Below are 22,270 nucleotides of genomic sequence, written 5' to 3' on the forward strand. Positions count from 1 at the left end.
TGCTGCGGAGAGGGGGCACCTCCATGTGTGTCCCCCCCAGGGAGACTCCAGCGAGGGGAAAGGAGGCGGCAAGACAAGACACAGCGGGGGGGGCCCATGTGGGACCGTGAGGGACATGCGGGGTCCGGGGCGAGGCGGGTGGGCAGCACCGCGTCCCGCACACGTGCCCCGCGTGGCGACGGGCTCGGGAGACGGCCCCGCCGCACCCGCGGCCCCGCGGCGGCGGAGCCGGGACAGGACCAGACCTGCGCGGCGGGGCCGGGACTCCGTGTCGCTCCCTGATCCGGATCCGGCCCCGCCATGGGGCGAGCGCCGTGGGAGGGCAGCGCGGGGGCCCCTCCGCGCCCCAAAGCGCCTTATCCTGGAGCACTCCCAACCCGCCCAGCCCAGGGGTGAGGTGGGTGCCGGCTGCGCCGGTTTCCTCCCGCCCCGCAGCTCCCACGGGTGCCCCGGACGCTGGGTCCCCCCCCAGGCAGGGGGACTTGAGGTGCCGCCGCTCTGAGGGGGGGTGTCCGGGTGATGTCCAGACCCCGGTAGTGGCCAGGAGGCTCCGAGTGCCTCAGTTTCCCCACTGGAGCTGAGCTGACCCAGGGCGGGGCGGGGAGGGGGGGTTGCGGGGTGTCCCTCGGGGGTCCGCGAGGGGTTAAACAGGAATCGGGACCTTACCCGGCACCGTGGTGTCCCCCGCGGAGCACCGGGCGGCCCCGACAGCCCCGCCCGGCCATGCCGACCGTCGTCCCGGTGCTCAGTCCCGTCCCGGAGGCGGGGAGGGGGGACCCGGGACGACCGGGCATCGCCTGCGCAGCTCCGGGGAAGGGGGGGTGGCGGGCGAGGCTTCCCCCCCCGCCCCGCTCGCCTCCCGTCCCTCCCCGCTGCGTTATTAATATCCAGCCCCAAAAGGTGCGCCGAGCCCTTCCCGGCCGCCCGTTAACCCTTCGGGGCCCGGAGCTCCGGCGGTCGAGGGGGGCTGGTGGGATCTCGGGGAGGGGTGCAAATGCTCCTCTGTACCATCTGCTCCCCCCCGGGACACCACCACCCCCATCTGCAAAGGGAAAGGGGCAGACAGGACCTTCCCCCCGGCCTCATCTTGATCCGGGACCCTCCTGGTGCCTCCTGATTCTGGGCATCCCGGGGAGGGGTTTGGTCTCAGCGGGGGTCCCTGCTTAGCACTTGGTAGGTGCAGCAGGATCTGCTGGGGTGGCTTAGTGTGCCGGGGACTGGCAGAGCTTGGGTTGCTGGGTGTCCCTCCCCCTCTCACCCAGCACCCTTTGGGCTCCAAGGGCAGCCTCAGCACCCCCAGCCCAGAGCTGAAGGGGTTACGGTGCTGGGGTGCGGAAGTCCCTTGGGGTGTCCCCACTGCAGGACACAGCAAAGTGAGCCGAATGATGGCTCTGGGGTGCACAGGGAATGAGCTCCTTGGATGGTGCATTGAGGATGCCAGCAGCGGGATGCTCTACAAGCGGGGACAGCTCCTGGGAGAGGTAAATCCCTTATCACCCCTGCTCCAGCCCTGCCCCTGCACCCCCAGACAGCCCCTTACCCTGGCCAGCACCCCTTCCCCACTGGGCACCCTGCACTTTGTGGTCAGGGGCATCCCCAATATGTTCTGCTCCAAGGGGGACCCACCACTGCCCCACTGGGGAAGGGGGAACTGAGGCAACAGAGAGACGCTGGGACCAAGCCATTGCAAATCAAGTGCCTAGGGTCAGCATTGTCTGGGACCCCCTTCTGCCTTGCCTCACCCCGGGGTGCCGGGCTGCTCACTCCTGTGGGACTGTCCTTGCAGGGTGCCTTTGGGCGCTGCTACCAGCTGACGGAGGTGGCCAGTGGCAGGATCTACGCAGCGAAGGTCATCCCACGAGCCCAGCTCACTGCAGTGGGCATCAGAGAGAGAGTGAGTCCAAGGAGGGGGGACAGAATGTCCCAAAGGAGGGAGGACAGTGCCCAGAGGGACCCTGCTGAGCCCCAGAGCCCTGCCCTTGCCCTTCTCCCTCGGTCCCTGGGTTGCTGGGTGGGTCCCCATCCCCATTTCCCAAGGATGTGTGCTGGGAATCACTGGATCCAGAGGCTCCCTGGGGGGCTGCTGGGCTCATGCCAATGCAGGTGGAGCGGGAACAGGAACTGCATGGCCGCCTGCACCACCGGCACATTGTCTGCCTCCATGGGCACTTCGCTGACCGCCACCATGTCTACCTGCTGCTGGAGTACTGCAGCCGGAGGGTGAGCGAGCACCGGCACCCCAAAATGGAGCATCCCCGTGCCAGGGCTTTACCAGGCCCCACACTGGCACCTTGGTCTGTCCTCAGTCCCTCGCCAACATCCTGCGGGCCCGGGGTAGGCTGACGGAGCCAGAGGTGAGGTACTACCTGCTGCAGGTCATCTCAGGGCTGCGCTACCTCCATGGACAGGGCATCGTCCACCGGGACCTCAAGCTGAGTGCGTGGGGCAGTGCTGGGGTGGCAGGAGGGTGACCCACGCCAGCACTGCCCAGGCTCACCTCCCTCTGCAGGCAACTTCTTGGTGACCAAGAAGATGCAGGTGAAGATCGGGGACCTGGGGCTGGCGCAGCAGAAGGCACCGGCTGGCCGGCGCTGGGGGTGAGTGGGGCCATGATGCTGCTGGGGGGGGGTCACTACCAGGCTGGGGCTTACCTTGCTTGCTCCCCAGGGTGCTCTGTGGGACACCCAGCTTCCTGGCCCCGGAGGTGTTGGACCGCAAGGGACACGGGGTGCCCTCGGATGTGTGGGCCCTGGGCTGTGCCATGTAAGCAGGGACCTGGAGGGCAGGTGGTGGGTGCTCCCGGCCTCACTGAGCAGCTGGACCCCCCAGGTACATGGCGCTGACAGGTAGCCCCCCGTTCGAGGCAGCTCAGCGGCAGGAGCTGTACTGGCACATCCGGGCGGCCCGGTACCCACAGCCGGGCCAGCTCTCACCCCATGCCCAGGCCCTCATCGCCCACCTGCTGGCCCCCGAGCCTGCAGCACGGCCCAGCCTGCAGGACATGGTGGACCATGGCTTCTTCACGCAGGTGCGGGGCCGGTGCGGGGCACGGCCACGGTGGGGACGGGACAGGCAGTCACTGCCTCTCGCTCCCCAGGGCTTCACACCACACAGGCTGCCACCCCGCGCCTGCCACTCGGTGCCCATCTTCGTGGGACAGGCCCTGCTGTGCAGACTGCGGCAGCGGTTGTGCCAGGAGCACCAGAATCACGTGGGAGGACCGGGATCACCGCGCTGCCACCCTGGAACACTGCCACCTCCCCCCCACGAAGGAGCAGGATCTGAGCCAAGAAAACATCCGCTTAGGAAAATCTTTATTAGTGCTAGGAACTGTCTAAAATCCAGTCATCGACACAAGCAGGGTGGGACGTGACCATTGCGGACGGCACACACACACACCGGTTTGCCCTTGGAAAAGGTTAACAAAAAGAAGTAAATGAAAGAACCAAACCTGAAAGAGAGCTCTCTTCCCCACCAGCCTGGGACAGGATAGGGACAAGGAGCTGGGGAGGGAGAAGGAGCAGCTCCAAGGAGCCTGGTGCCTGGCATTGTTCCTGGGGATCACCCATGCAGAGGGAATGCTTGGAGCAGCACCACATCCCCCTGCTCTGCCTGGCCACAGGCTCCTGCAACACCTCTCACCGCACCACCAACAGCAGGGCTTACTGGAAGGAGGAACAGAGTTATTTGTGGCCTAGGAAGGAGGGAGGAAAGTGTGTGGTTTCTCTGTCCAGCTTCAGTTCTCTCCCTCAAGAGGTCTGAAAGAAAACACTGAAAGCTTGGTAAAACATGACACTGAAACACCCACAGCATTAACTTGAGTGCACCCAGCACCCGTGACAGACACTCGCCTATGCCTAAAACAGAGGGTGGGGATAAAGACAAGATGTTCAACGTGGCCCCAGCAAGCACCAAGGAGCCGCTTTGCTGCTTACAGACCTGTCCACATGTCAGCGCAAGAGGGGACTGGTGAGGGAGGGTGGCACCAGGGGGTGTGGGGCAGGGAAGGGCAGGTGACAGCAACGACTTTGTCTGCGCTTGGGGCGAGTTTCTTCCTACGCTGTCAGTCGCTGTGGGGAACAAGCCGGAGCTGCTCAGTGACAGCCCAGACAAGAGGAGAAGCAAAGGAACAGCCTGGGTGGGGAGGGAGATGCAGCATACGACCCTGGGTGGGTGGGGAACCACGTGCAGCCCTGGCTGGGATGGTGGGTGCAAGCGTGGCACTCGGCACCCTCCATGTGCAGTAGAGCTGCAGGGAGCAATCCCACAGCCCTCATATGGCACCACCCGAGGCTGGAGGTGGGGCAGGACACCAGAGACTGAGATGTGCCCTCCAGGACCATCACCACACATCCCTCATGCCCGCTGGAGCTCACAGCTCCCCTCCGAGGTCCTCAGCTCCCCTCCGCTACCTTCCACCTACCCTGCACACTCGCTGCTAAAAACCTTTCCCAGTCTATGCATGATTCCTACAGGAGCAAACCCAGAAATCAGGTTTTAACCCTGGGGGCAGCGCTCCTATCCACCAGCTCTGACCCACAGTCCTGCATCAGCAGAGCTGCCCTCCTGCCTGCTTGGGCTAGGAGAACAGCACCGCAGAGGGGGGCACACCATGCTATGCAGCCCCCCACCACATGGGCACCAGTCTCAGGGTTCCTGGGGACAGGGGAAGAGCTGGTGGGGCAGAGCCTGGCCGCTCCCAGGGCCGGGCAAAGGGCCACTGCAGTCCCCCAGCTCGGCACCTGGCACAAAGCCACACGGTATTTTTATAGTGGCATCTGTGTTGTTTGAAGCTGTCAGCTTTTCTTGTTTTAAACACAGCCCTGCCCTGTCCCACCCTGGCTCATAGAGGACAGCAACAGCAACATACCCTGAAGCTGGCCCCTGGCACAGGATTCCAGCACCTCCAATATATCCCAGGGGAAGCCTGGCAGCGTGCGGGGCCCAGGCCACGCTCCCTGGATCCACTATTGCTCTGGAAACAGCTGCACTGGCCACCTCTGTCCCCCTCCCAGGCCTGCTGCCCAGGCAGGGGTGCCTCAGGGATTCAGGGCAGGACATTCCAGTAAATGCAATGTTTTTTAAGCTCTGGGATCTGCCCATCTTTATTCCACAGCTGCCGTAAGACAGGGAGAACGTGGCCCCCAACAAGTTTCTCAGACCGCTTGTTTGGTGCTCAGAACAGTTAAGTCTGCCCCGCGGCACAAAACAAGCCAAGCCTGGTGGGAAGTCTCATTCCTTAAAAAGAAGGGATTTTAGAACAATGACTCAAGGTTGGTAACTGCTCTCAACCTCCTCCCTGGCTACAAACGAGGCCAAAACTCACCCTGGTGCAGAAATCAGGTTCAAAGTTCAGCCAATTTGTGTGGCTAATGACAGCCCCAACCCCTTTGTGGGGAGGTGTGTGTGACAAAGGCAGTTCAGCTCCTTCAGCAGAGCTGTCACTGCAGAGCCCTGTGACAGCTCTGCAGGGCTGAAGGCCAGGATGAGCTTGGAGCAGGATCCTGGAGGAACAGCTCCAGGTAGGGGCTGCCCCGGGATGCATTTGGTGACAGAAGTAGGGGGTATTGCTTGGCCTGAGAGGACTGGAGTGTAGAAAAAAGGAGCTGGCTTGACTCAAAATGGGCTGGAGCAGCTTCTCAGCAGGCCGAAGGCAGCGAGTTGCTCTCTACCTTCAGTCCTTTGCTGGCCAGGAAGGCATCCTGCTTAGGCTCACGGCCCAGGAACTTCTTCAACATGTCAGAAGCATCCAGGGAACCGCCAGGATGCAGGATGCAATTCCTGTAATCCATGCCCACCTGCAAGCAGAGAGAGACAGGGGGATGTGTTAAGACACCCGCTGATGCTGCCACCTCCGACCACCTCTGGCAGGGGAAGCATCCCATGCCACACACTGGGAGCCTGTGTGGGATGTCCTCCTACCTTACAGTTCATGATCCCCTCCTGCTTGAAGCGTGTGTGGAACATATCCATGGAGTACACTTCACTCCAGAGGTAGCCATAGTACTGGGCATCGTAGCCTCCGGCCAGGTGGCCAAACGTAGCAGGCATGTTTGTACCTTTGTGGAAAGGATGGGGAGTTAACAGGAAAGGCTACTGGAATTGCTCACAGCATGGAAAAGCCCCTCCATAGTGTAAATATGTGTCAGAGCAGACACTGGGTCAGCTTGTTGACAATTCCCGGGGAAACAGGGAAGAACTTTCCAGTTATTTTTGCATTGTTTCAGCCCTGGTTTTCCTGGAGCCAGCAGAAGCTGTCCCTATTGAGCCAGCCTGAAGCCCCAGCCTTGAAAACCACCTGGTGAGCCAAGCTTGCAGGCCAGGCCTAGACAGACAGCGAGAGGGACCCCAAGCCCTTGTGTACCTGGGGTAGCAGGGACACCCAGCACCTCTTCACACAGCCCAGCAAACACCTCCACGGGGTCGGCCTTCGTCTGGGTGTGCAGCGCCTGGTCCACCTTGGCCAGCACGATCTGACGCAAGTTGAAGAGCCCTGTTTCCAGAAGGAAGAGGCAAAACGAGCTGCTTCCTGCAGGCAGGAGCATCTCCAAGGCTGGGTCTCAGCAGTGCAGGCTGGGGTCCTCCCACAGTTCTCCTCAGACCCAGCTTCTGACCCCTTTCCCCCATCCTGGTTCAGCAGCACCTGATCCTCATCCCCTCAGTCCCCAGAACGCCATGGAGAGCAGAGCAAAGCCTTTCTTCTACCTGGCCAGCTCACTAAGGGTCTCCTCCTCCCCACACTCGGGGGACACCACAGCAAGGCTCTGCCCTTGCTGGGGACAGCACAGATCCCTTGTTCCCTCCAGCCCCTTTGCAGGGACCAACCTGTGTTTGCCTGCCGGGATTTAATGAGCTTCTCTAGCAACTCGTCAGGGATGGGGCTTCCAGTTTTGTAGTGCCTGGACATGCGCAGCAGTGGCTCCTTCTCCCACACCCAGTTCTCCAGCATCTGTGATGGTGCCTCAACAAAGTCCCGCTCCACATGTGTCCCACTGAACATGGCAAACTCCGCCTAGGAGACACAGCAAGCTGAGAGTGGGATGTCATTTAACCCCCACAGGAGAGCATGACAGGGGGAAAGGTAACAAGCCATCCCCTCTGTCAGCCCAGCCAGGCCTCACCTGAGAGCACAGCTGGTGCATGACATGCCCGAATTCGTGGAAATATGTCTCTACTTCATCGTGCTGCAGCAGGGAAGGTGCATCCGGTGTGGGCTTGGTGAAATTAGCCACCATGGCAGCCACTGAGATCTGCCGGCTGGAGTCTGGCAGGAGGCAGCCTGGCTGCAGGCCGAAGCAGGCTGCGTGCCCGTACTTGCCTTCCCTAGGCCAGGAAGAGGAGATGTTACACAGATCACTCCCAAGGCCATCCATGAACCACCACCATCCTGCTCAGAGCAAAAGCCCCCTGGTGACCCCATGCTCTGCCCTGCCTGAGCAGACACCGCTCCCTCCGCACAGCCCCGTGTCTGGGAGTGGGACAGCCTCCTCCCCAGCTACACAGCAGGCCTTCTTCCCCGTGCCCTATCCCTCCTCTCTTGCTTCACCTTGCCCAAGGCCTCACCGTGGGTACAGGTCCAGGTAGAATTTGCCAATGGTCTCCCCAGAGGAGGCATCCTTCACGGTGTAGAGCTGGACGTCTTCATGCCAGACCTGAGCCTTCTCTTCCAGATGGAAGGTGAGCCCCAGCAGCTCCTGGTAAATGGCCAGCAGGCCTGTGGTGACCACCTGCATGGGGAAGTACTCCTTCAGCAGATTCTGGTCCACACTGTACTTGGTCTCCTCCACCTGGTTCATGTAATAGCGCATGTCCCAGGCATTGATGCGGTTGTCAAACTCCAGGCCACGCTTCTCGCACTCTTTCCTTTTCAGGTCCAGGATCACAGCCCGTTCCTTCTCCCCAAGGGGTTTCAGCTTCTGAGCCAGCTCATCTAGGAAAACCAAGGCAGGCAGGGTTAGCACCCAGGGCTGAGAGCAGCAGACCTGGCTCAACACATGCCCCAGCTCTTGGCTCCACAGCCAAGTGCCATACCCAGGAATGAAGCCACTGTCTTGCTGCTTTTAGCCATGTTCATCTCCAGCACAAAGTCCGCGTGTGTGTTGAAGCCCAGCAGACTGGCTTTCTGAGCCCGCAAATCCACCAGCTCCTTGAGGATCAAGCAATTCTCCTGCATGGTAGAGTCAGACAAGAGTAAAGTGAGGTGAGTAAAGTGAAGCACGAGCCCCAGTGCTGAAAGAAGCACAAATGTCAGACAAGACCCCTATACTGTCCGGCCCTGCTGGCAAGCAGCAAGGCCCACCTACCTCTTTGCACCTGGAGTTGAACATTTCCTCCACCTTCCTCCTTGTCTCAGGCACATAGCACTTCTTCAGGAGAGGGAAATAGTGTGGATATTTCAAGGTGACTTTCAGCTTTCCATCCTCTGTTTTCTCCAGGGAGTTCAGGAAGTCCTCAGGGAGCCCTCCTGAGAAAAGAGCAGACAAGACTGATGGAGAGCCCAGGCCTCTCCAGAAATACCAGCTCTGGGACTGAGGACAGGAACAGGCTCTTGCTCCTTAGCCAGAGGAATGCAGGCACTCAGGGCCACACCAGCAGAGAAATAAGCCCAAATGCTCCATACCTAGTTCTTCCTTCGAGAAGGGTAAGTAGGTGGTGTCTTCATTGAGGTTCTTGTTGAAGTCTATGCAAAGGACGCTCAGCTTTTTCTTAATAGCTTTGATTTTCTTTAAAATACAGATGAACAGAAAAAAGTTAGCCCCAAAGGGGGAAGCCAAACAGCACCATCCACTGTCTGCAGGCAGCAGCCTGCTGAGCTGCCCAGTAGTGAGTCTGCACTTGGCTTGAATTCAAATACAACGTAGCAGAATTAATTGCATGAAGGCGCTGAGCCCTCAGCCTGGTACAGGCTCCCCTGCATCACACCTGGTAGGAAAGCAGCCACTTCAGCAAGGTCACGACTGTCTCCTGCCAATTCAGGAGGTGCAGGTGTTTAACCAAGAACCTCCTCTACCTTCATTTTGCTTCACCTGCTCTTCTATTTTTAATCCAGCTTCGAGCTCCTTCACTGAGCCACCGGTGCTTGGTAAAAGAGGGAGATGCTGAGCAGCTCAGCCCCCCTCACCTGATCACCCCTTTGCATGTGGGGAGTGGGTGCTGCTTCCACTCGACCTGCACAGTACCATCTGCAATTTCAGCTTCTCAGGAGCCCCTCAACTCCTAGTGTTGATCCCACTTTGTAAATGTCATCTCCTTCAATGGAAAGGACAAGGAGGGGCATAAAGGCATCACCAGTGTGCTCGAAGTCATGGGAATCAGGAGCAAAACTTGAGTCTAAGCCTCAGTCCTCTGCTCTAGCACTACACTGTCCTCTCAGCCCTGCAAGACTCCCATGTGTGTGCTTACTTTAAGCTCTGTGATCTCACCTCCTGCGTTTCCTCAGGGAGATGGAGACCGTTTCTTTTACCCAGTTTGATCAGCCTCTCTAGATATCTTTTTGCTTCAGGCTTCAGTGAAGCACTCTCTGCTTTCTCCTGTAAAACAAAACCCAGAGGCACAGGGAACTGCAGGATCAGGTGTTGCAGAAAGACAGTTCCTGGTGGGAGTTGGGGGTTATCATAACACCAGTGACCCAGAAACAGATGGAAACAGCCCACAAGAGGGCTTTGGTTTGGTGCATTAGCTACTACCAGATTGCTTTAAGCATATCACCTTTATGCCATATTACAGCATGATCCAGGGCGTTACCCTGCCCTGTCACCACAGCAGGCAAGCTGGGTTTACTAACACCACCTTATAAAAAGGGTAACTGAGGCCCTGAGGGAGGGAAGGAAGAGCCCTCATAGCCCAAGTCCCTAGTTCCCACTAACAGTTGGACCATTCTGCCACAATCACGCAGCAGTTCACTTCCAGACCTGACTTGCCATCATTCACTTCTAAGTTCTGGGACAAGGGAAAAGGGTTTGTTGTAATTCCAGGAGGTTTCAGTGCCCTGCTCAGGCACATCACTGACCTGGAGCCAAACAATCCTCTGATACACGTCCTGCCTCATGCTCATTTCCACGTCGAACTCTGAGAGCTTCTTGTCAGCCTCAGTGCTCGCTGCACGGATGTCTTTGCAAGGAGAGACGTGCTGGGGGAAGTCCAGCATGTTCCGACGGACTGGATGAGAGAAGAGGGACTGTGGTAAAGGCAACGGCTTCATGTCCCAGAACTGCTCGTGAGTGGGAGTGTACACAGAGAGCCTGTGTTAACTGGGAGCCGGTTTGACAGCCCCAGAGCCTGACCTGCCTGCCCACACAAGGGAAGAGCGAGGCAAGTGGCTGCCATCAGACAAACCCAGAGCTGTTCTCTGCAAGCAGCACTGTCACCCACAGCACCCAGACACCCTTCCTCACTGCCATCCACTGATTTCCCCCCACAATCCCTCTTTCTCTCACGGATTTCATGCCTGTGAGTTCCCAATGCCTTTTCCTCATCTACCGCCGGTATCAAAAAGAATCACAGGATTTCTGTGCTGGCAGACACAGGGCAGCACCATTGTATGACTCCTCTCCTTAGAGGACCAGGCCGAAAGTGACACACCTTTACTGCAGACACTCCCCAAAAGCCACCACACCCCAGGTGTGCTCTGCCCTAAAGTATTTCCATTTTAGAAGTGAAAACAAACTGCCACCATCTCAGCAAAACGTGAAATAACACAACTCCAGCGGGAAGGCGCTGCCTTCCATGCACGAGAACTCTCCACCCAGCAGAAAGGGAGCAGGCAGCTACTCTCTGTTGCCCAGGGAAAGTGCTGACAGTTCTGCTGAAGTTAACACTACCCCTCTTTAGTAAGGGCTTTTCCTCTTATTTTAGGAAGAAGAAATCAGAGGGGAGAAAGAAAAGGCTTGCAAGCTGGCTTCTGCTCCACACAGAAGCCCTAAAATGATAGCAGTGTTTGAACAAGGCACACAGAGAGACATTTACCTGCTGCCTTAAGGAAAAAGTTAGCAAAGAGCTGAAGATTTCTTAGATCATCTGAACCACTTCTGCCAACACACAATTTGTTCCCACTAATGCACTGACAAATAAAAGCAGGAGACAACCTGGCTACTCCTGCCACAGACCATCCTGCTGCCAAAGCACCGTCCTCATTTTAGACTCGCTCTTCTATTCCAAATCTCTATTCTTTGTACTTATATCTAAGCTGTATAAACATTAACTAGGAAAAAAAACAACATGCTGCTGAGGGACCAAGAGAAGAAAAAAGGAGATAAAAGTCCACAGAAAAAAACAAACATCAAAAAAACTTTCATAAGACATGGATTTCCAGAACGCCAGGATTCCTTCTCAGTGTACATACCTGTATATTCAACTTCCACATCTGCCAGTGCCTTGAGAGTGTTTTCATATGACACCTCACCCTGCTCCTGGGAGCCCACCCGGTCGTACACAATCTTGGTCCTCTCTGTGAGCTCTGCAGCCATGTTTTCTATCTGTTCGGCCGTCAGGTCCCATCTTAGCTGATTTGCCAATAGCCTGGGGGACTGGCTATCCACAACGTTACCTGGGGACACGAGGGAGAAAATGCTCTGTGAGCCGCAGCCTTAGACGGGCTGGAAGAAAAATGCAGCTGCATAGCTAAACATCGATAAAAGCACTTAAAGGAGAGGCCCAGCAAACAAACCACGCTGATAGACAACCAGGTTCCGAAGGAACCCGGGCGCTAGCGGCAATCGGCAGCCGGGTTACGCTCCGGGCGCTGTTTACGCTCTCAGTCACGACAAGCCCTCCACAGAAACCCGACTCCCCGCCGTGCCCCTGGCAGGTGCCTCTGCCCGCGGGAGGGGGGTGGCTCTGGCAGCCCGGGACCGCAGCTGTAGGGCAGAGAGGTGACAGCGGGGGGAGCAGGAGACCAGGGGCTCCCTACGCAACCCCCGGGGAGGCAGCCCCGGCTCCCTCCTCCTGCCCCCATCCCTCTCTCCTCCGCCTCGCCTCGCCACGACAGCCCCTCGCCCCTCCGCCTCCTCCCCCCGGCCGCCCCCAGCGCCCGCCCCAGCGCCGCCGCCAACCCCGTCCCGCCGTCGCCGCCGGCGGTACCTGCGGGGGGCGCCATGCCGGGAGGCGCCGCGCTGCGGGCGAGGCCAGGAGGAGACCGCGCCGGCCCCGCGCACGGAGCATGTGCCCCAACCATAGAGGCGGATAGAGAGAGCGGCCGCGCCGAGGGATTCTGGGAGCGTGGAGGACTCAGGGCCTCTCTCCCCTTCGCCTCACCCCAGCCGGGCCGGGCGGGAGCGGCCCACACGCCCGCAGACGTAGAGCCCCGCCGCTGCCTCCACCCTCAGCCTCGGCGGCTGCGGGGCAGAGCCACGGCCCGGGGGCAGGAGCGGAGCCCGTCGGGAGCAGCGCCGCGGCCCGGCGCTCCCGCCAGCCCGTTTCCATAGCAACGTCCCCTCTCGATGGTAAAAATCCAGGCGGAGAGACAAGGGGCCTCCGGCCCCGCCCACACGCATGCGCTGTCCCCTCCTGCGGGCGGCGTAAGAGCCGGGGCGGGAGGGGGGGGCGGGAGTACTGCACAGGCGCAACGGGCTGGGGGCGGCGCATGCGCAGTGCTGAGCCCGCCCCGGCCGAGGCGAGTGTTGGGGCGTTGGGTGAGCGGGGCGGGGGGGGCCGGGCCGGGCCGCGCTTCCCGCGGAGGCGCCGGTGGCATCCGGCCGCGGCGGGGCAGTGACCCAACCGGGGTCCGGTCGCTGTGGGGCCTGGCGCTTCCCTAGACCGGGGTCCCGTGTGGGCCCAGCCGGGGGCTGTGGCGCGGTGCCCCCGCGCGGTGCGGGCGCGTTCCGTTAGCGGAGCCGTGCGCCGTGCTGCCCTCACGTGTCCCCCCCCGAGCGCTGTGGGAGCGGGGCTGCCCTGGCGGGAGCGGCGCTCGGGCCTGCCGCGCCCCTCGGGCCTGCCCAGGGCGCGGTGGGTGCTGCGGGCAGGGCCTCGGGGTACGGGGCAGGAGAGGGGTCTCCCTTGTCCTGCCTCTGGGGTCCGGAAGGGTCTGTGGGGGCTCCAGCCTCACTCGTGACTGGAGCCATGAGCCCAGCACAGGCAACGATACCTGTGGCTGTGACTGGGTGTATCGCTGGTGTCTCTCAGTGGGTTGGGGCCAGCTGAGCTCTGTTGGTGTCTCTTTCACAGAGTTTGCATTTAAACAATGTAATTTCTATAGTAAATCCCTTTGAAGGGGTTTTGGTTCTGTAAACCCAGTGGAGCATTCTGGAGAGGCAGAGTGCTTCAGCTCAGCAGCAGTGCTGTTCAAGGAGCTGTGGCTGTTGCACTTCCAGGACCTGCCTGGGGGTCTCTGGGTCTGGTTTTGGGAGTTATTTTGCTTTAGCTCCTCTACTATCCATGTTCTGGTAGGGCAGGTTGGGAAGCAGTGCAGAGGACTGGCACCCTGAGCCCCAGCTCTGCTAACAGTGGCAAACTGCTTCAGCCGTTTGTTTGGTTTCAGAACAAGCTCATGCTCTGGAAGCAGAAGACTGGTTTCTTAGGTGTGAACTCCTCAGTGCTCAGTTTATCTAGTTCTAGTCAGAGCTGTTTTGGTGGCCTGAGTGCCTGCAATACCTTTGGTATATTCTTGGCAGGAGCCTTGCATGGCACTATTGTGCTGTGCAGCTTGAGCTGAGGAGGGTGAATTGAGGTCTGGAGAATTCATGGAAATTGGGTTGTTTTTACAGCAGAGAGTTCAACGAAGGTCCTGGAAGCCTTGGCCAGTCCTGAACAACTCCTTTATCCTTACATTCATACTGGGGGAGAGCAGCAGCAAAATTCTTTGCTTTCTTGTCTATCAAGCCCTATAACTTTTCTCTCTGGGGCTATTTTTATTAAAGTTCCAAGAAGTTGGAGCGAGCTGCAGGAATGGCTGACCAGAAGCGCCTTGCCTACTCCATCATCCAGTTCCTACATGACCAACTACAGAATGGGGGGCTGTCTCCAGATGCTCAGGAGAGTTTGGAAGGTAGGTGGCTTTATGTGCTTCCCTGTTCATGCATCCAGGTCTGTCAGCCCAACACTTAGACACTGTTACTCTCTTCTGCCCCTTCCTCGCTGTTCTTAACATCAAACGTTGATCAAGATTGGAAATGAATTTGTCTTCTTGGGCAGGTATGAGGAATGCTGATTGCTCATCTGATTTCCTGTTATCTCTTTCAAAAGCAGATTAGTTGGAGGAAGGGATATACCTGAGATTAAAAAAACTCTGTGACCCTGGCTTTGAGACTTACAAGTTTTATTTTAAATGAGGTGGAGTCAGGAGGGTTGTAGTGTAGTGTAAAATCATGACTCTGTTCACCAGTGTTTCATGCTTGCAGAGGGCTTTTCCCCATTGCTATCACAATGCTTTTCCACAGCACACCCTGGAGTACTTACACAGTTTTTTTTTACAGAGGGCTTCACTGGTAACATGATTGCACTGATCTTAAAAGATCTGCTTAAGGAGCTTATGCTTTGGTCTTTGGCTTTGTACATTTGTCCCATTAAAAGAGTGCACAGGCATGTCTGCAGAGTGGCAGGTACATTCCTGGCTGAGGCAGGAACAAAGGACGGCGTTGGCTGCAAAGAAGGGGTTTGTTCCTGGTGCTTTTGGACTGTAAAACATGGCATGAGAGCTCTGTGGTGTCACTGGAGTTCCCCTCTGTACTGGGAACAGCTTCCCCACCAGGCTCCCGATGAGGGAGGACATGGTGGTTCAGTGTCTTTTGCATGGCCACAGTGACAGCCACCCTCTAGCAAGTGAAATGTGCAACTCTCTCCTTGCTCTTTGCTACCCACAGCTATGGGAATGTCAGTAAAACCCAGGCTTGGTTAACTGCTACCCCCAGCACCTGCTCTGCAATCACCTGAGGGGATAGGAGTTGAGTGAATCCATTCAGGAGCTTGAGCTTCAGAGCCCAGTTTGCCCAGCTCTGAGGATTTGGCAAAATTTGAGGATATGTCCCAAATATCCTGGTGTGTGGTTTGTTCTCTCGATTCTGTTATGTTCTAGTAAGAAATTCAGCTGCTGTGGGAAAGGGTTAAAAATTTAGATGGAGTGGGGAAAGCTAATTACATGACTCTTCTTGTCTAGTTGCCATCCAGTGCCTGGAGACTGCATTTGGGGTCTCGATGGAAGACCAAGGCCTAGCTGTGTCCCAGACTCTTCCTGAAATATTCGAAGCTGCTGCAGGAAAGGTTAGTAAGTGCCCTAAAATATGTGCTGAGTTTCCATTTAAGCAGCCAAAGCAATGAGCTCTGCTTGATTCCTCTGAGAAGAAATGCTGCCCCCTCAGAGGTGTGTGGGAGGGAAATGTTTTGGGCTTGATGAGCCGGTGCTTGGGAAGGGGAAGGTGTGAGTTCTTCTCAGTGGGAGTCTAGTAAAGCCTTCTCCCTCTCCTTCTAAGGAGCCTGAACACATCAGAACAAACTCAGAGCCCATCACCCCCTCTGAAGATGACATAGCTGAGGCTGAAAGACTCAAGACTGAAGGTAATCTCCTCCAGAGCTGGTGTATAATGAGGTTTAGATGGTATTGAGGCACCTGGTGAATGCTGGGAAAAGGTTGGGGCAGGGAGGGGGAAGACAAATGGGATCAACCCTTCTATTTCTTGTCTCTCTGCTGGTGCTGCAGTAGGTTGACATAATTTGGCTGTGTGGGATGGGCATCTTTCCTGTTGAGCTCTCCTCTGCGTGTTGCCTTTTTGCTGCTTAATTGTGAGAGAGCACAATTAGTTCTGTAATTTGATGGAGATGGTGCTCTGAGCCAACACACTGCAGTGCTCTTCAGGATGTGGTGCTGCTCTGGGGAGGCCTCAGGTGGGCCTGAAGTGGGGGGAACAGCTGAAGGTGCTAAGGAGGGCTTGCAGGATCAGGCAACCTGGAATTGCCAAGACACAGGTCCCCACCTCATTGCTGAACATGCCTTGCACTGGCAAAGCAGTTTGACCAGTAACATTTGCAAGTGGTTTGTTTCTCTCTTGTCCTATTTTCTGAAGTAGAACATAAATCCAGGCCTGTTGCTTCTGTTTGACCCTATTTCCGCCCCCCCCCCCCCCCTTGTTAATGAGCCTTGCCACCATCTTTTTAGGAAATGAACAAATGAAGGCAGAAAACTTTGAAGCTGCAGTGTGTTTCTATGGAAAAGCAATTGAATTAAATCCATCCAATGCTGTGTATTTCTGCAACAGGTACTGATTATCTTTCTCCATCCTTGTACACCTGTGTTTTTGTTATGTAGATTTAAGAGTCTTGAATGGTCAAAATCCCCTCCCTTTTTTTTGTTATGATTCTGTAGGCTGCTTGTTCTGTTCCTTGCTCTTTGTGTAGTTTTTTTTAAGCTCATAGTGACATGCTTTCCTGTGCCCTGGCATCTTTAGGTAGGATGTGGGTGTGGAAACAAACTCTTAGGCATTTGAGGAGACATAAGGATGCTGAGAAACACTGCCTGCTTTCATGCACTTAACTCTTAAGTGGGATAGAGGGCCCAGGTTTCAGAGGCTGTGTTGATAATAAAAGCAAAGGAGTGAAATGAGACAAGCTGAAGGCTTGTTATTGAGAATTAGGTAAGTTGATGTGTGTGTAAAATGGGGTATGCAAGCAAATTCCCTGCTTTTCTGTTCTAAGCAAAAGTGTTTGGAAGTTGGTGGGAAGACAGTTGGTGAATAAAGCAGGCTTTGAATCAGGATTTGGTTTAGCTGCCTGCTTATTGTGAGTACATACCCACAGCTGGCTATGTGAAGAACATGTCTGCACATGTGTTGATGATACGGTGAGGCATTTCTTGGAGCAAGGAGTGCAGCTCGTGCCTTTAGCTGCATGTGGGTCAGTCCCATGAGCTTTTGGGCAAATGCCCCTTGATGAGAGTTGTGAGATTGAGGCTTGGATGAGCACATTATGGCTTCAAAAAAAGTTTTCCCCTCTTACGTGGAGTGTGGGGGGGAAATGGGTATAACAGTTGTTATGACTAAGAAATCAAGGCATAAGAGAAGCCGGGAGAGATTATCTGAGCTTGCAAGTGTGATAGTACATGGCTCTCTGGAGGCCAGGCTCCTCTTGGAAAGTCCATAAGGAGACGTAAGCCTAGATTTATTTGCAGCAGGAGTAGATTGTGGAGCTGGGTGTTTGGATAGCAGTCTGCTTGCCTAGATATGACCTGGATTTATGTCAAGTTCACACTTGACTTTACCTTGTACAATAGGAGACTACAGAGATTAAACAGGGGTGACCTTGAGCAGCATATTGAAGCTGTTAAGTGTTTTCTGTACACTTTCTCTGTTCCCTCCAGAGCTGCTGCATACAGTAAACTAGGAAACTATGCTGGAGCAGTGAGAGACTGTGAAAGAGCTATAGGCATTGATCCAAACTACAGCAAAGCTTATGGCAGAATGGGGTAAGAGCATTATGGTTTTTTGTACCAGAATTTTAAGCTTAATGCCCTGTGGCAGTGATACTATTAGGGGTGTTCTGCCCTGGAATGCCGTGCAAAAATACCTAGTGTTTCTCCTTTGCTGGGGCTGGAGGAAGATTGCAAGTGCTTATCTAACTGTGACCTTTTATTTTATTTCCACTTTCATAGCTTGGCCCTCTCCAGCTTAAACAAACACACAGAAGCTGTAGTTTACTACAAGAAAGCCCTGGAGCTGGATCCAGACAATGACACGTACAAATCCAACCTTAAAATAGCTGAACAGAAAATGAAGGAGACTCCAAGTCCAGTAAGTTGTGAAACTAATGTTTGTTATCTGTGGGTAAGATTAGAAGGAAGCTGCTTCATTGTAAATGAAGCTGCTTTCTGCTGAGCCTTGATGGCCTTGGTTGTGTTTAGAATACAATTCTTGTGTGCAGACAGAGGGAAGACAAGTCCTGCTGTGACCATTCTTGAGCACAGTCACCTCAGCCTTATTTGAAAGAGCTGGAAAGTGAGACTGTTTAGAAAGGAGTGTTTTGAAACAGACGAGTCACTGCTCCTAAAATCCAGCTTTTTTTTTTTCTTTCCCTAGTGACCTGTTGGCAATACCAAAAGGGCATTTTTTAGGTGGCTTTTTTTTCCTTACAAAGATTCTTTTCTTGAGAAAAGAAACCTAGAGGTTTCCTAGCCGGAAAGCTGCACTGCTGCCCTGCTCCATGCAAGAAGATGTTCATAATTTTGATGGGTTTCTTGTTTTCTAAAGACTTCTCCAGTGCAAAGGTGGCCAAGTGGATGTGTTTCATTTGGCAGTTGTAATGGGTTCTAGCTGTACATTCTAATGTGGCTGTGAGGGGTGTGAAGCTGCCTTTTGACTCCTTTAGTGAGCCTAATCCCCTGAGGCTGGCTGTGGTCTGGAGCTTTATGGAAAGGGTATGGACAGAGCCTTTTTCCTTTGTTTTGTAACACTGGGAGTAAAGTATTAATGTTCATTGTCAGGAAGTGAGAAGATGTCATCATCTGCATGTGGTTTCTTTATGCTTACAGACTGGAGGTCCAGGAGGATTCGATTTAGCTGGCTTGCTGAACAACCCTGGCTTCATGAGTATGGTAAATGTGGACACAGATCAGGCTGTATGGTCTGGATGTTGGTCTGTTCAGGATGAAATGTAGCAGTACGTGGCCTGGGAAGCTCCTGTGTCTCCCTAGCAGATTTGTTTTCATTTCATTCAGTGTGGAAACTGGGCTTGTATTTTGTGAAGTCGCTGCTCTTCATTTGACCTCATTCACCAGCTTCTCCTTGCAACATGCTGGCTGTAGGAAGGGTGCCTGTTTTGCGTTACCAGCCTTGTCTTGTGTGTTGCACTGTGCTCCTCTTAGCTATTTTTGTTCTACTGATCTGTTTCACAGTATTTCTGCTTTTCCTTTGTAGCTGAATGGCACAACATCTGCATATCCACCCAGTAATTTCTGACTAAATAGGGTGTCATTTTTTCTCCCCTCTTTAAATAGGCATCTAACCTAATGAACAATCCACAAGTACAACAGCTGTAAGTTTGATCCCATCTTGTATTTCCTTTTTGAATCGTTTATTTGAGGCTCTGTGTGTTTGGCATTTGCAGTAGGTCTGAACTGGTGGGAGCAGGATGGTCCTTGGACCAAAACTATGAAGGGCAGCTTTAAACCCATCCAGCTGCCTTGACTAGTGTGTATTCTGAGTACTCCAGACCGTGCTGAAGAGGTATCTTGGTATAAACATTTGCAGAAGGCAAGCAGCGTAGATCATGGCACTGTAATTGGGTTTGGAAAGCTTGGGATCAGTCTCGCTCTGCTGCGTAGTGTTTATGTGACCCGAAGATGAGATTCACAGCTCCATCTTGGTGCCACAGGGTTATGAGGATCAACTTAAAATGTTTATGAGATGCTTATTTAATACAAAGTCATCAAAATAATAAGGCATGCATGCCACTAGTGAATATGTTTAGGCAGACCTGTCAGTAGATCTCTGTTGATGCAGAGCAAGCAAACAGCTTGTGTGAGAAAGGGCAGTGTTTTAATTAAACCAAACACATGGCTTGCACACAAAAGGGAGAATCTCTGGGAATACAGGAACTGACACTCTTACAAATATTGTGCAGTTTAATGTTACAGTTCCTCTTCTGCAGTTAAAGAAAAGTTGTTGCAGAAGATTCCCTTGCAGATAACTTCATACTCTGTCTGCGAAGGTGCTCCATTATGCTGACACTCCCCTTCCACTGTAAACTAAACCATTTCTGTGGGGTTTTTTCCTACTCTAAGCAGTGACTCTTATTTCCTCAGCATGTCCGGGATGATTTCTGGTGGCCACAACCCCATGGGAGCAGCAGGCACTAGCCCATCCACAAATGATCTTGCCAGCCTCATACAAGCGTGAGTAGAGAGCTGGGAGTTTCTCATTGCCTTGGTCAATAAATAGATTTGGGATTTTTTTTTTTTTTTTTTTTTTTTTTTTTTTTAAAACCAGAAGCAGAATCTTAATTGAACAGTTGAGAAAGGCTGGGTGAAGCATCATGGAATGGTTTGGGTTGGAAGGGACCTTAAAGCTCATCCAGTTCCAACCCCCTGGCACGGGCAGGGACACCTTCCACTAGAGCAGGTTGCTCCAAGCCCCTGTGTCCAACCTGGCCTTGAACACTGCCAGGGATGGGGCAGCCACAGCTTCTCTGGGCACCCTGTGCCAGCGCCTCAGCACCCTCACAGGGAAGATCTTCTGCCTAACAGCCCATCTCAATCTCCCCTCTGGCAGGTTAAAGCCATTCCCCTTGGCCTGTCCCTGCAGGCCCTTGTCCAAAGCCCCTCTCCAGGTTTCTTGTAGCCCCTTTAGGCACTGGGAGCTGCTCTAAGGTCTCCCTAGAGCCTTGTCTTCTCCAGGCTGTGTAGAGGGTGTGAGAACATAAAGAGGACTCTTGCTTTTTTCCCTTCAGGGGACAGCAGTTTGCTCAGCAGATGCAGCAGCAGAATCCTGAACTAATAGAGCAGCTACGAAGCCAGATCAGGAGTCGAACTCCAAGTGCCAGTAACGAAGATCAGCAGGAATGAGCCCTCCAGGTGAGGCTGTAGCCAGGAGTGCTGCTGGACTGTGACCAGCTGAGTGGGAATTTTATGTATTTGGCTGCAATATCAGTCTTGTGCCTTAATTTAGCAATTTGGTGTGTCTCCCCCCCACAGAGACTGGGTTATCTGCATCAGTACTGCTAGTACTGTGCCTCATGCAAGGCTCAGCCCAGAGGAGCGGTGAATAAGAACTTCCCTCACACATTGCGTGACTGACAAAGAGAATTTCATTATATAGTGTTCACAGTGGTTAAAGGGACACTTTATTTGCTCAAAGATTGAATTTGCAAATGTCTTGTCTTCCTGTCTCTCCAGCGCAGTCCATGGGAACTATGTTCTTTGCTTTAAAAACTGGAAGCCATGTGTGTGTTGCCATTTCTTGAGTTGGAAGTGTCCGAGAGGGGGAAAAAAAATAATGGAAAACCAAAATACTTTCTATGACCTGCATGTTAAAGACAGATTCATGCTTTCTTTCCCTAGTCTTCATCCCTGCTCCTCTCCCTCAGCCTTTCCATTAGTCTCTTTGTTTTCTTCTGGAAGATCCAGCAAGCTGACCACAAACCAGCAGCAACAGCAGTCTTTCTAAAGACACTGGAACAATTAACTACACTGTTGTATTTCTGTTATTTGCTACATGGGAATTTTTTAACCCATTTTTGAAGATTGATGCACTCTTCACTACAGGATGTCTTCACTTTCCTGCCCATGTGCCACTTCAAAGAAGTGTTCAAGTCCTACCTAAGCCCAGTTTAATCCTCCTGCCAGTTATGAGATGGTGGTGTTTGAACACTGGAGATTGCAGGATCTACAGGGTTTCTGTTGATTAGATTGACTGCATTTCTCATTCAGGTCTGTAGCAACGTGGCCGTGGTGTTACTGCATGGGAGTTTGGTGCTCACCTCTCAAAGGATGGTGTAAATGTGGGGGAGTCGTGACTGGCCAGGAAGAACCTGCCCACATGCGACAGCTCCTGTAGCGAGCGTTTCCTGGTGCACTGCTTGGGGTTCTTTCCCAGTCCTGACAAAATTTGTCTAGTGTTTAGTAATTATGGCTCTGTTGTTGGAATAATCCAATCTGTGAACTAGTCAGGTGGACAGTAAGGATGTTTTTGGTGTTTAAAGGGGTTTTTTTCCTACTTTTTTATCTTTTATGCATGTAAGTAATCAACCTGTTTGACTGTGCTAATGGTAGGAGTAGCGGGTGCCTGAGTAGAGAGCAGGAGTAACAATGCTATGTGGATTCTAGGTGATGAAATGGCTGCAGGTTCAGTGTTGGGGATTGGCAGTTACACCTCAGTGTGTGGTGTATGAGAAAAGGGAAAAGCTCTTGTAGCCACCTCGAGCCACCTGCAGCCTTCCACCCCTCTAGTTACCTGTGTCACTCCTTGGGCTGATGGAAAGCTCTGGCCCCCTCCCCTAACGTAACTAGTTGAGGCCAGAGGCTTACATCGACCACAGAATTGGTTTTAAAGTAGTTATTTGCCTGTGGTGGGGTAGGTGTGTTCACAGCCTGACTGCTGGGCAAAAAGCATCCCCTCTGAAGGTGGATAGATGTGAGATGGAAAACGCCCTTTCAGGAGAGCTGGTGGTGTGAGTGAGCAGGTGTATTTGCAGATTAATATCAAGGGAAAAAAAAAAAACCAAACCCCCCAAAAAACCCCAACCTGTAAATGCTCCATAAAGTAATATGTGGTCAATGTAACTTGTGAAGAATAAACTATTTGGACACTTCCTTTGTTATCCCTCTTGCCCAGGTGACTGAAGCAAGATGTGGTGC

The 22,270-nt window shown here is 54.0% G+C and overlaps 4 protein-coding genes across 9 annotated transcripts; 3 read left to right on the forward strand and 1 right to left on the reverse strand.

The window, feature by feature from the left end:
• Window positions 1-1,305: 1,305 nt before the first annotated feature.
• Window positions 1,306-2,767, forward strand: LOC115618316 (inactive serine/threonine-protein kinase PLK5-like). The gene is made up of 6 exons (XM_030509755.1): window positions 1,306-1,481; window positions 1,787-2,011; window positions 2,104-2,220; window positions 2,307-2,436; window positions 2,510-2,597; window positions 2,668-2,767. Exons 1-6 carry the CDS (start codon window positions 1,383-1,385, stop codon window positions 2,765-2,767), a joined length of 759 nt encoding a protein of 252 aa, XP_030365615.1. The 5' UTR covers window positions 1,306-1,382.
• A 66-nt stretch (window positions 2,768-2,833) lies between these two features.
• Window positions 2,834-3,457, forward strand: PLK5 (polo like kinase 5 (inactive)). The gene has a single exon (XM_030509756.1). The coding sequence runs from the start codon at window positions 2,834-2,836 to the stop codon at window positions 3,371-3,373; it is 540 nt and encodes a 179-aa protein (XP_030365616.1). The 3' UTR covers window positions 3,374-3,457.
• On the reverse strand, window positions 3,298-12,407 carry THOP1 (thimet oligopeptidase 1). The gene is made up of 13 exons (XM_030509162.1): window positions 12,079-12,407; window positions 11,342-11,545; window positions 10,010-10,158; window positions 9,423-9,530; window positions 8,621-8,723; window positions 8,304-8,464; window positions 8,032-8,167; window positions 7,564-7,930; window positions 7,122-7,323; window positions 6,826-7,012; window positions 6,365-6,493; window positions 5,923-6,059; window positions 3,298-5,798 (listed from the first exon to the last, which is right to left on the reverse strand). The coding sequence occupies exons 1-13, from the start codon at window positions 12,170-12,172 to the stop codon at window positions 5,640-5,642; spliced, it is 2,136 nt and encodes a 711-aa protein (XP_030365022.1). The 5' UTR covers window positions 12,173-12,407; the 3' UTR covers window positions 3,298-5,639.
• Window positions 12,408-12,530: 123 nt separating this feature from the next.
• SGTA (small glutamine rich tetratricopeptide repeat containing alpha) lies at window positions 12,531-22,225 on the forward strand. 6 transcript variants are annotated; one of them, XM_030509166.1, is made up of 12 exons: window positions 12,531-12,610; window positions 13,854-13,981; window positions 15,089-15,192; window positions 15,402-15,486; window positions 16,085-16,184; window positions 17,282-17,386; window positions 17,573-17,711; window positions 18,449-18,511; window positions 18,914-18,951; window positions 19,721-19,810; window positions 20,365-20,488; window positions 20,609-22,225. In XM_030509166.1, the coding sequence occupies exons 2-11, from the start codon at window positions 13,882-13,884 to the stop codon at window positions 20,477-20,479; spliced, it is 939 nt and encodes a 312-aa protein (XP_030365026.1). In that variant the 5' UTR covers window positions 12,531-12,610; window positions 13,854-13,881; the 3' UTR covers window positions 20,480-20,488; window positions 20,609-22,225. The 6 variants fall into 6 exon arrangements, with proteins under 6 accessions (XP_030365026.1, XP_030365029.1, XP_030365030.1 ...); XM_030509169.1 differs by having other exon boundaries at window positions 20,810-22,225; XM_030509170.1 differs by having other exon boundaries at window positions 20,975-22,225.
• Window positions 22,226-22,270: the final 45 nt, after the last annotated feature.

The sequence above is a fragment of the Strigops habroptila genome, chromosome 20, assembly GCF_004027225.2.
Source record: "Strigops habroptila isolate Jane chromosome 20, bStrHab1.2.pri, whole genome shotgun sequence".
Taxonomy (NCBI): Eukaryota; Metazoa; Chordata; class Aves; order Psittaciformes; family Psittacidae; genus Strigops; species Strigops habroptila.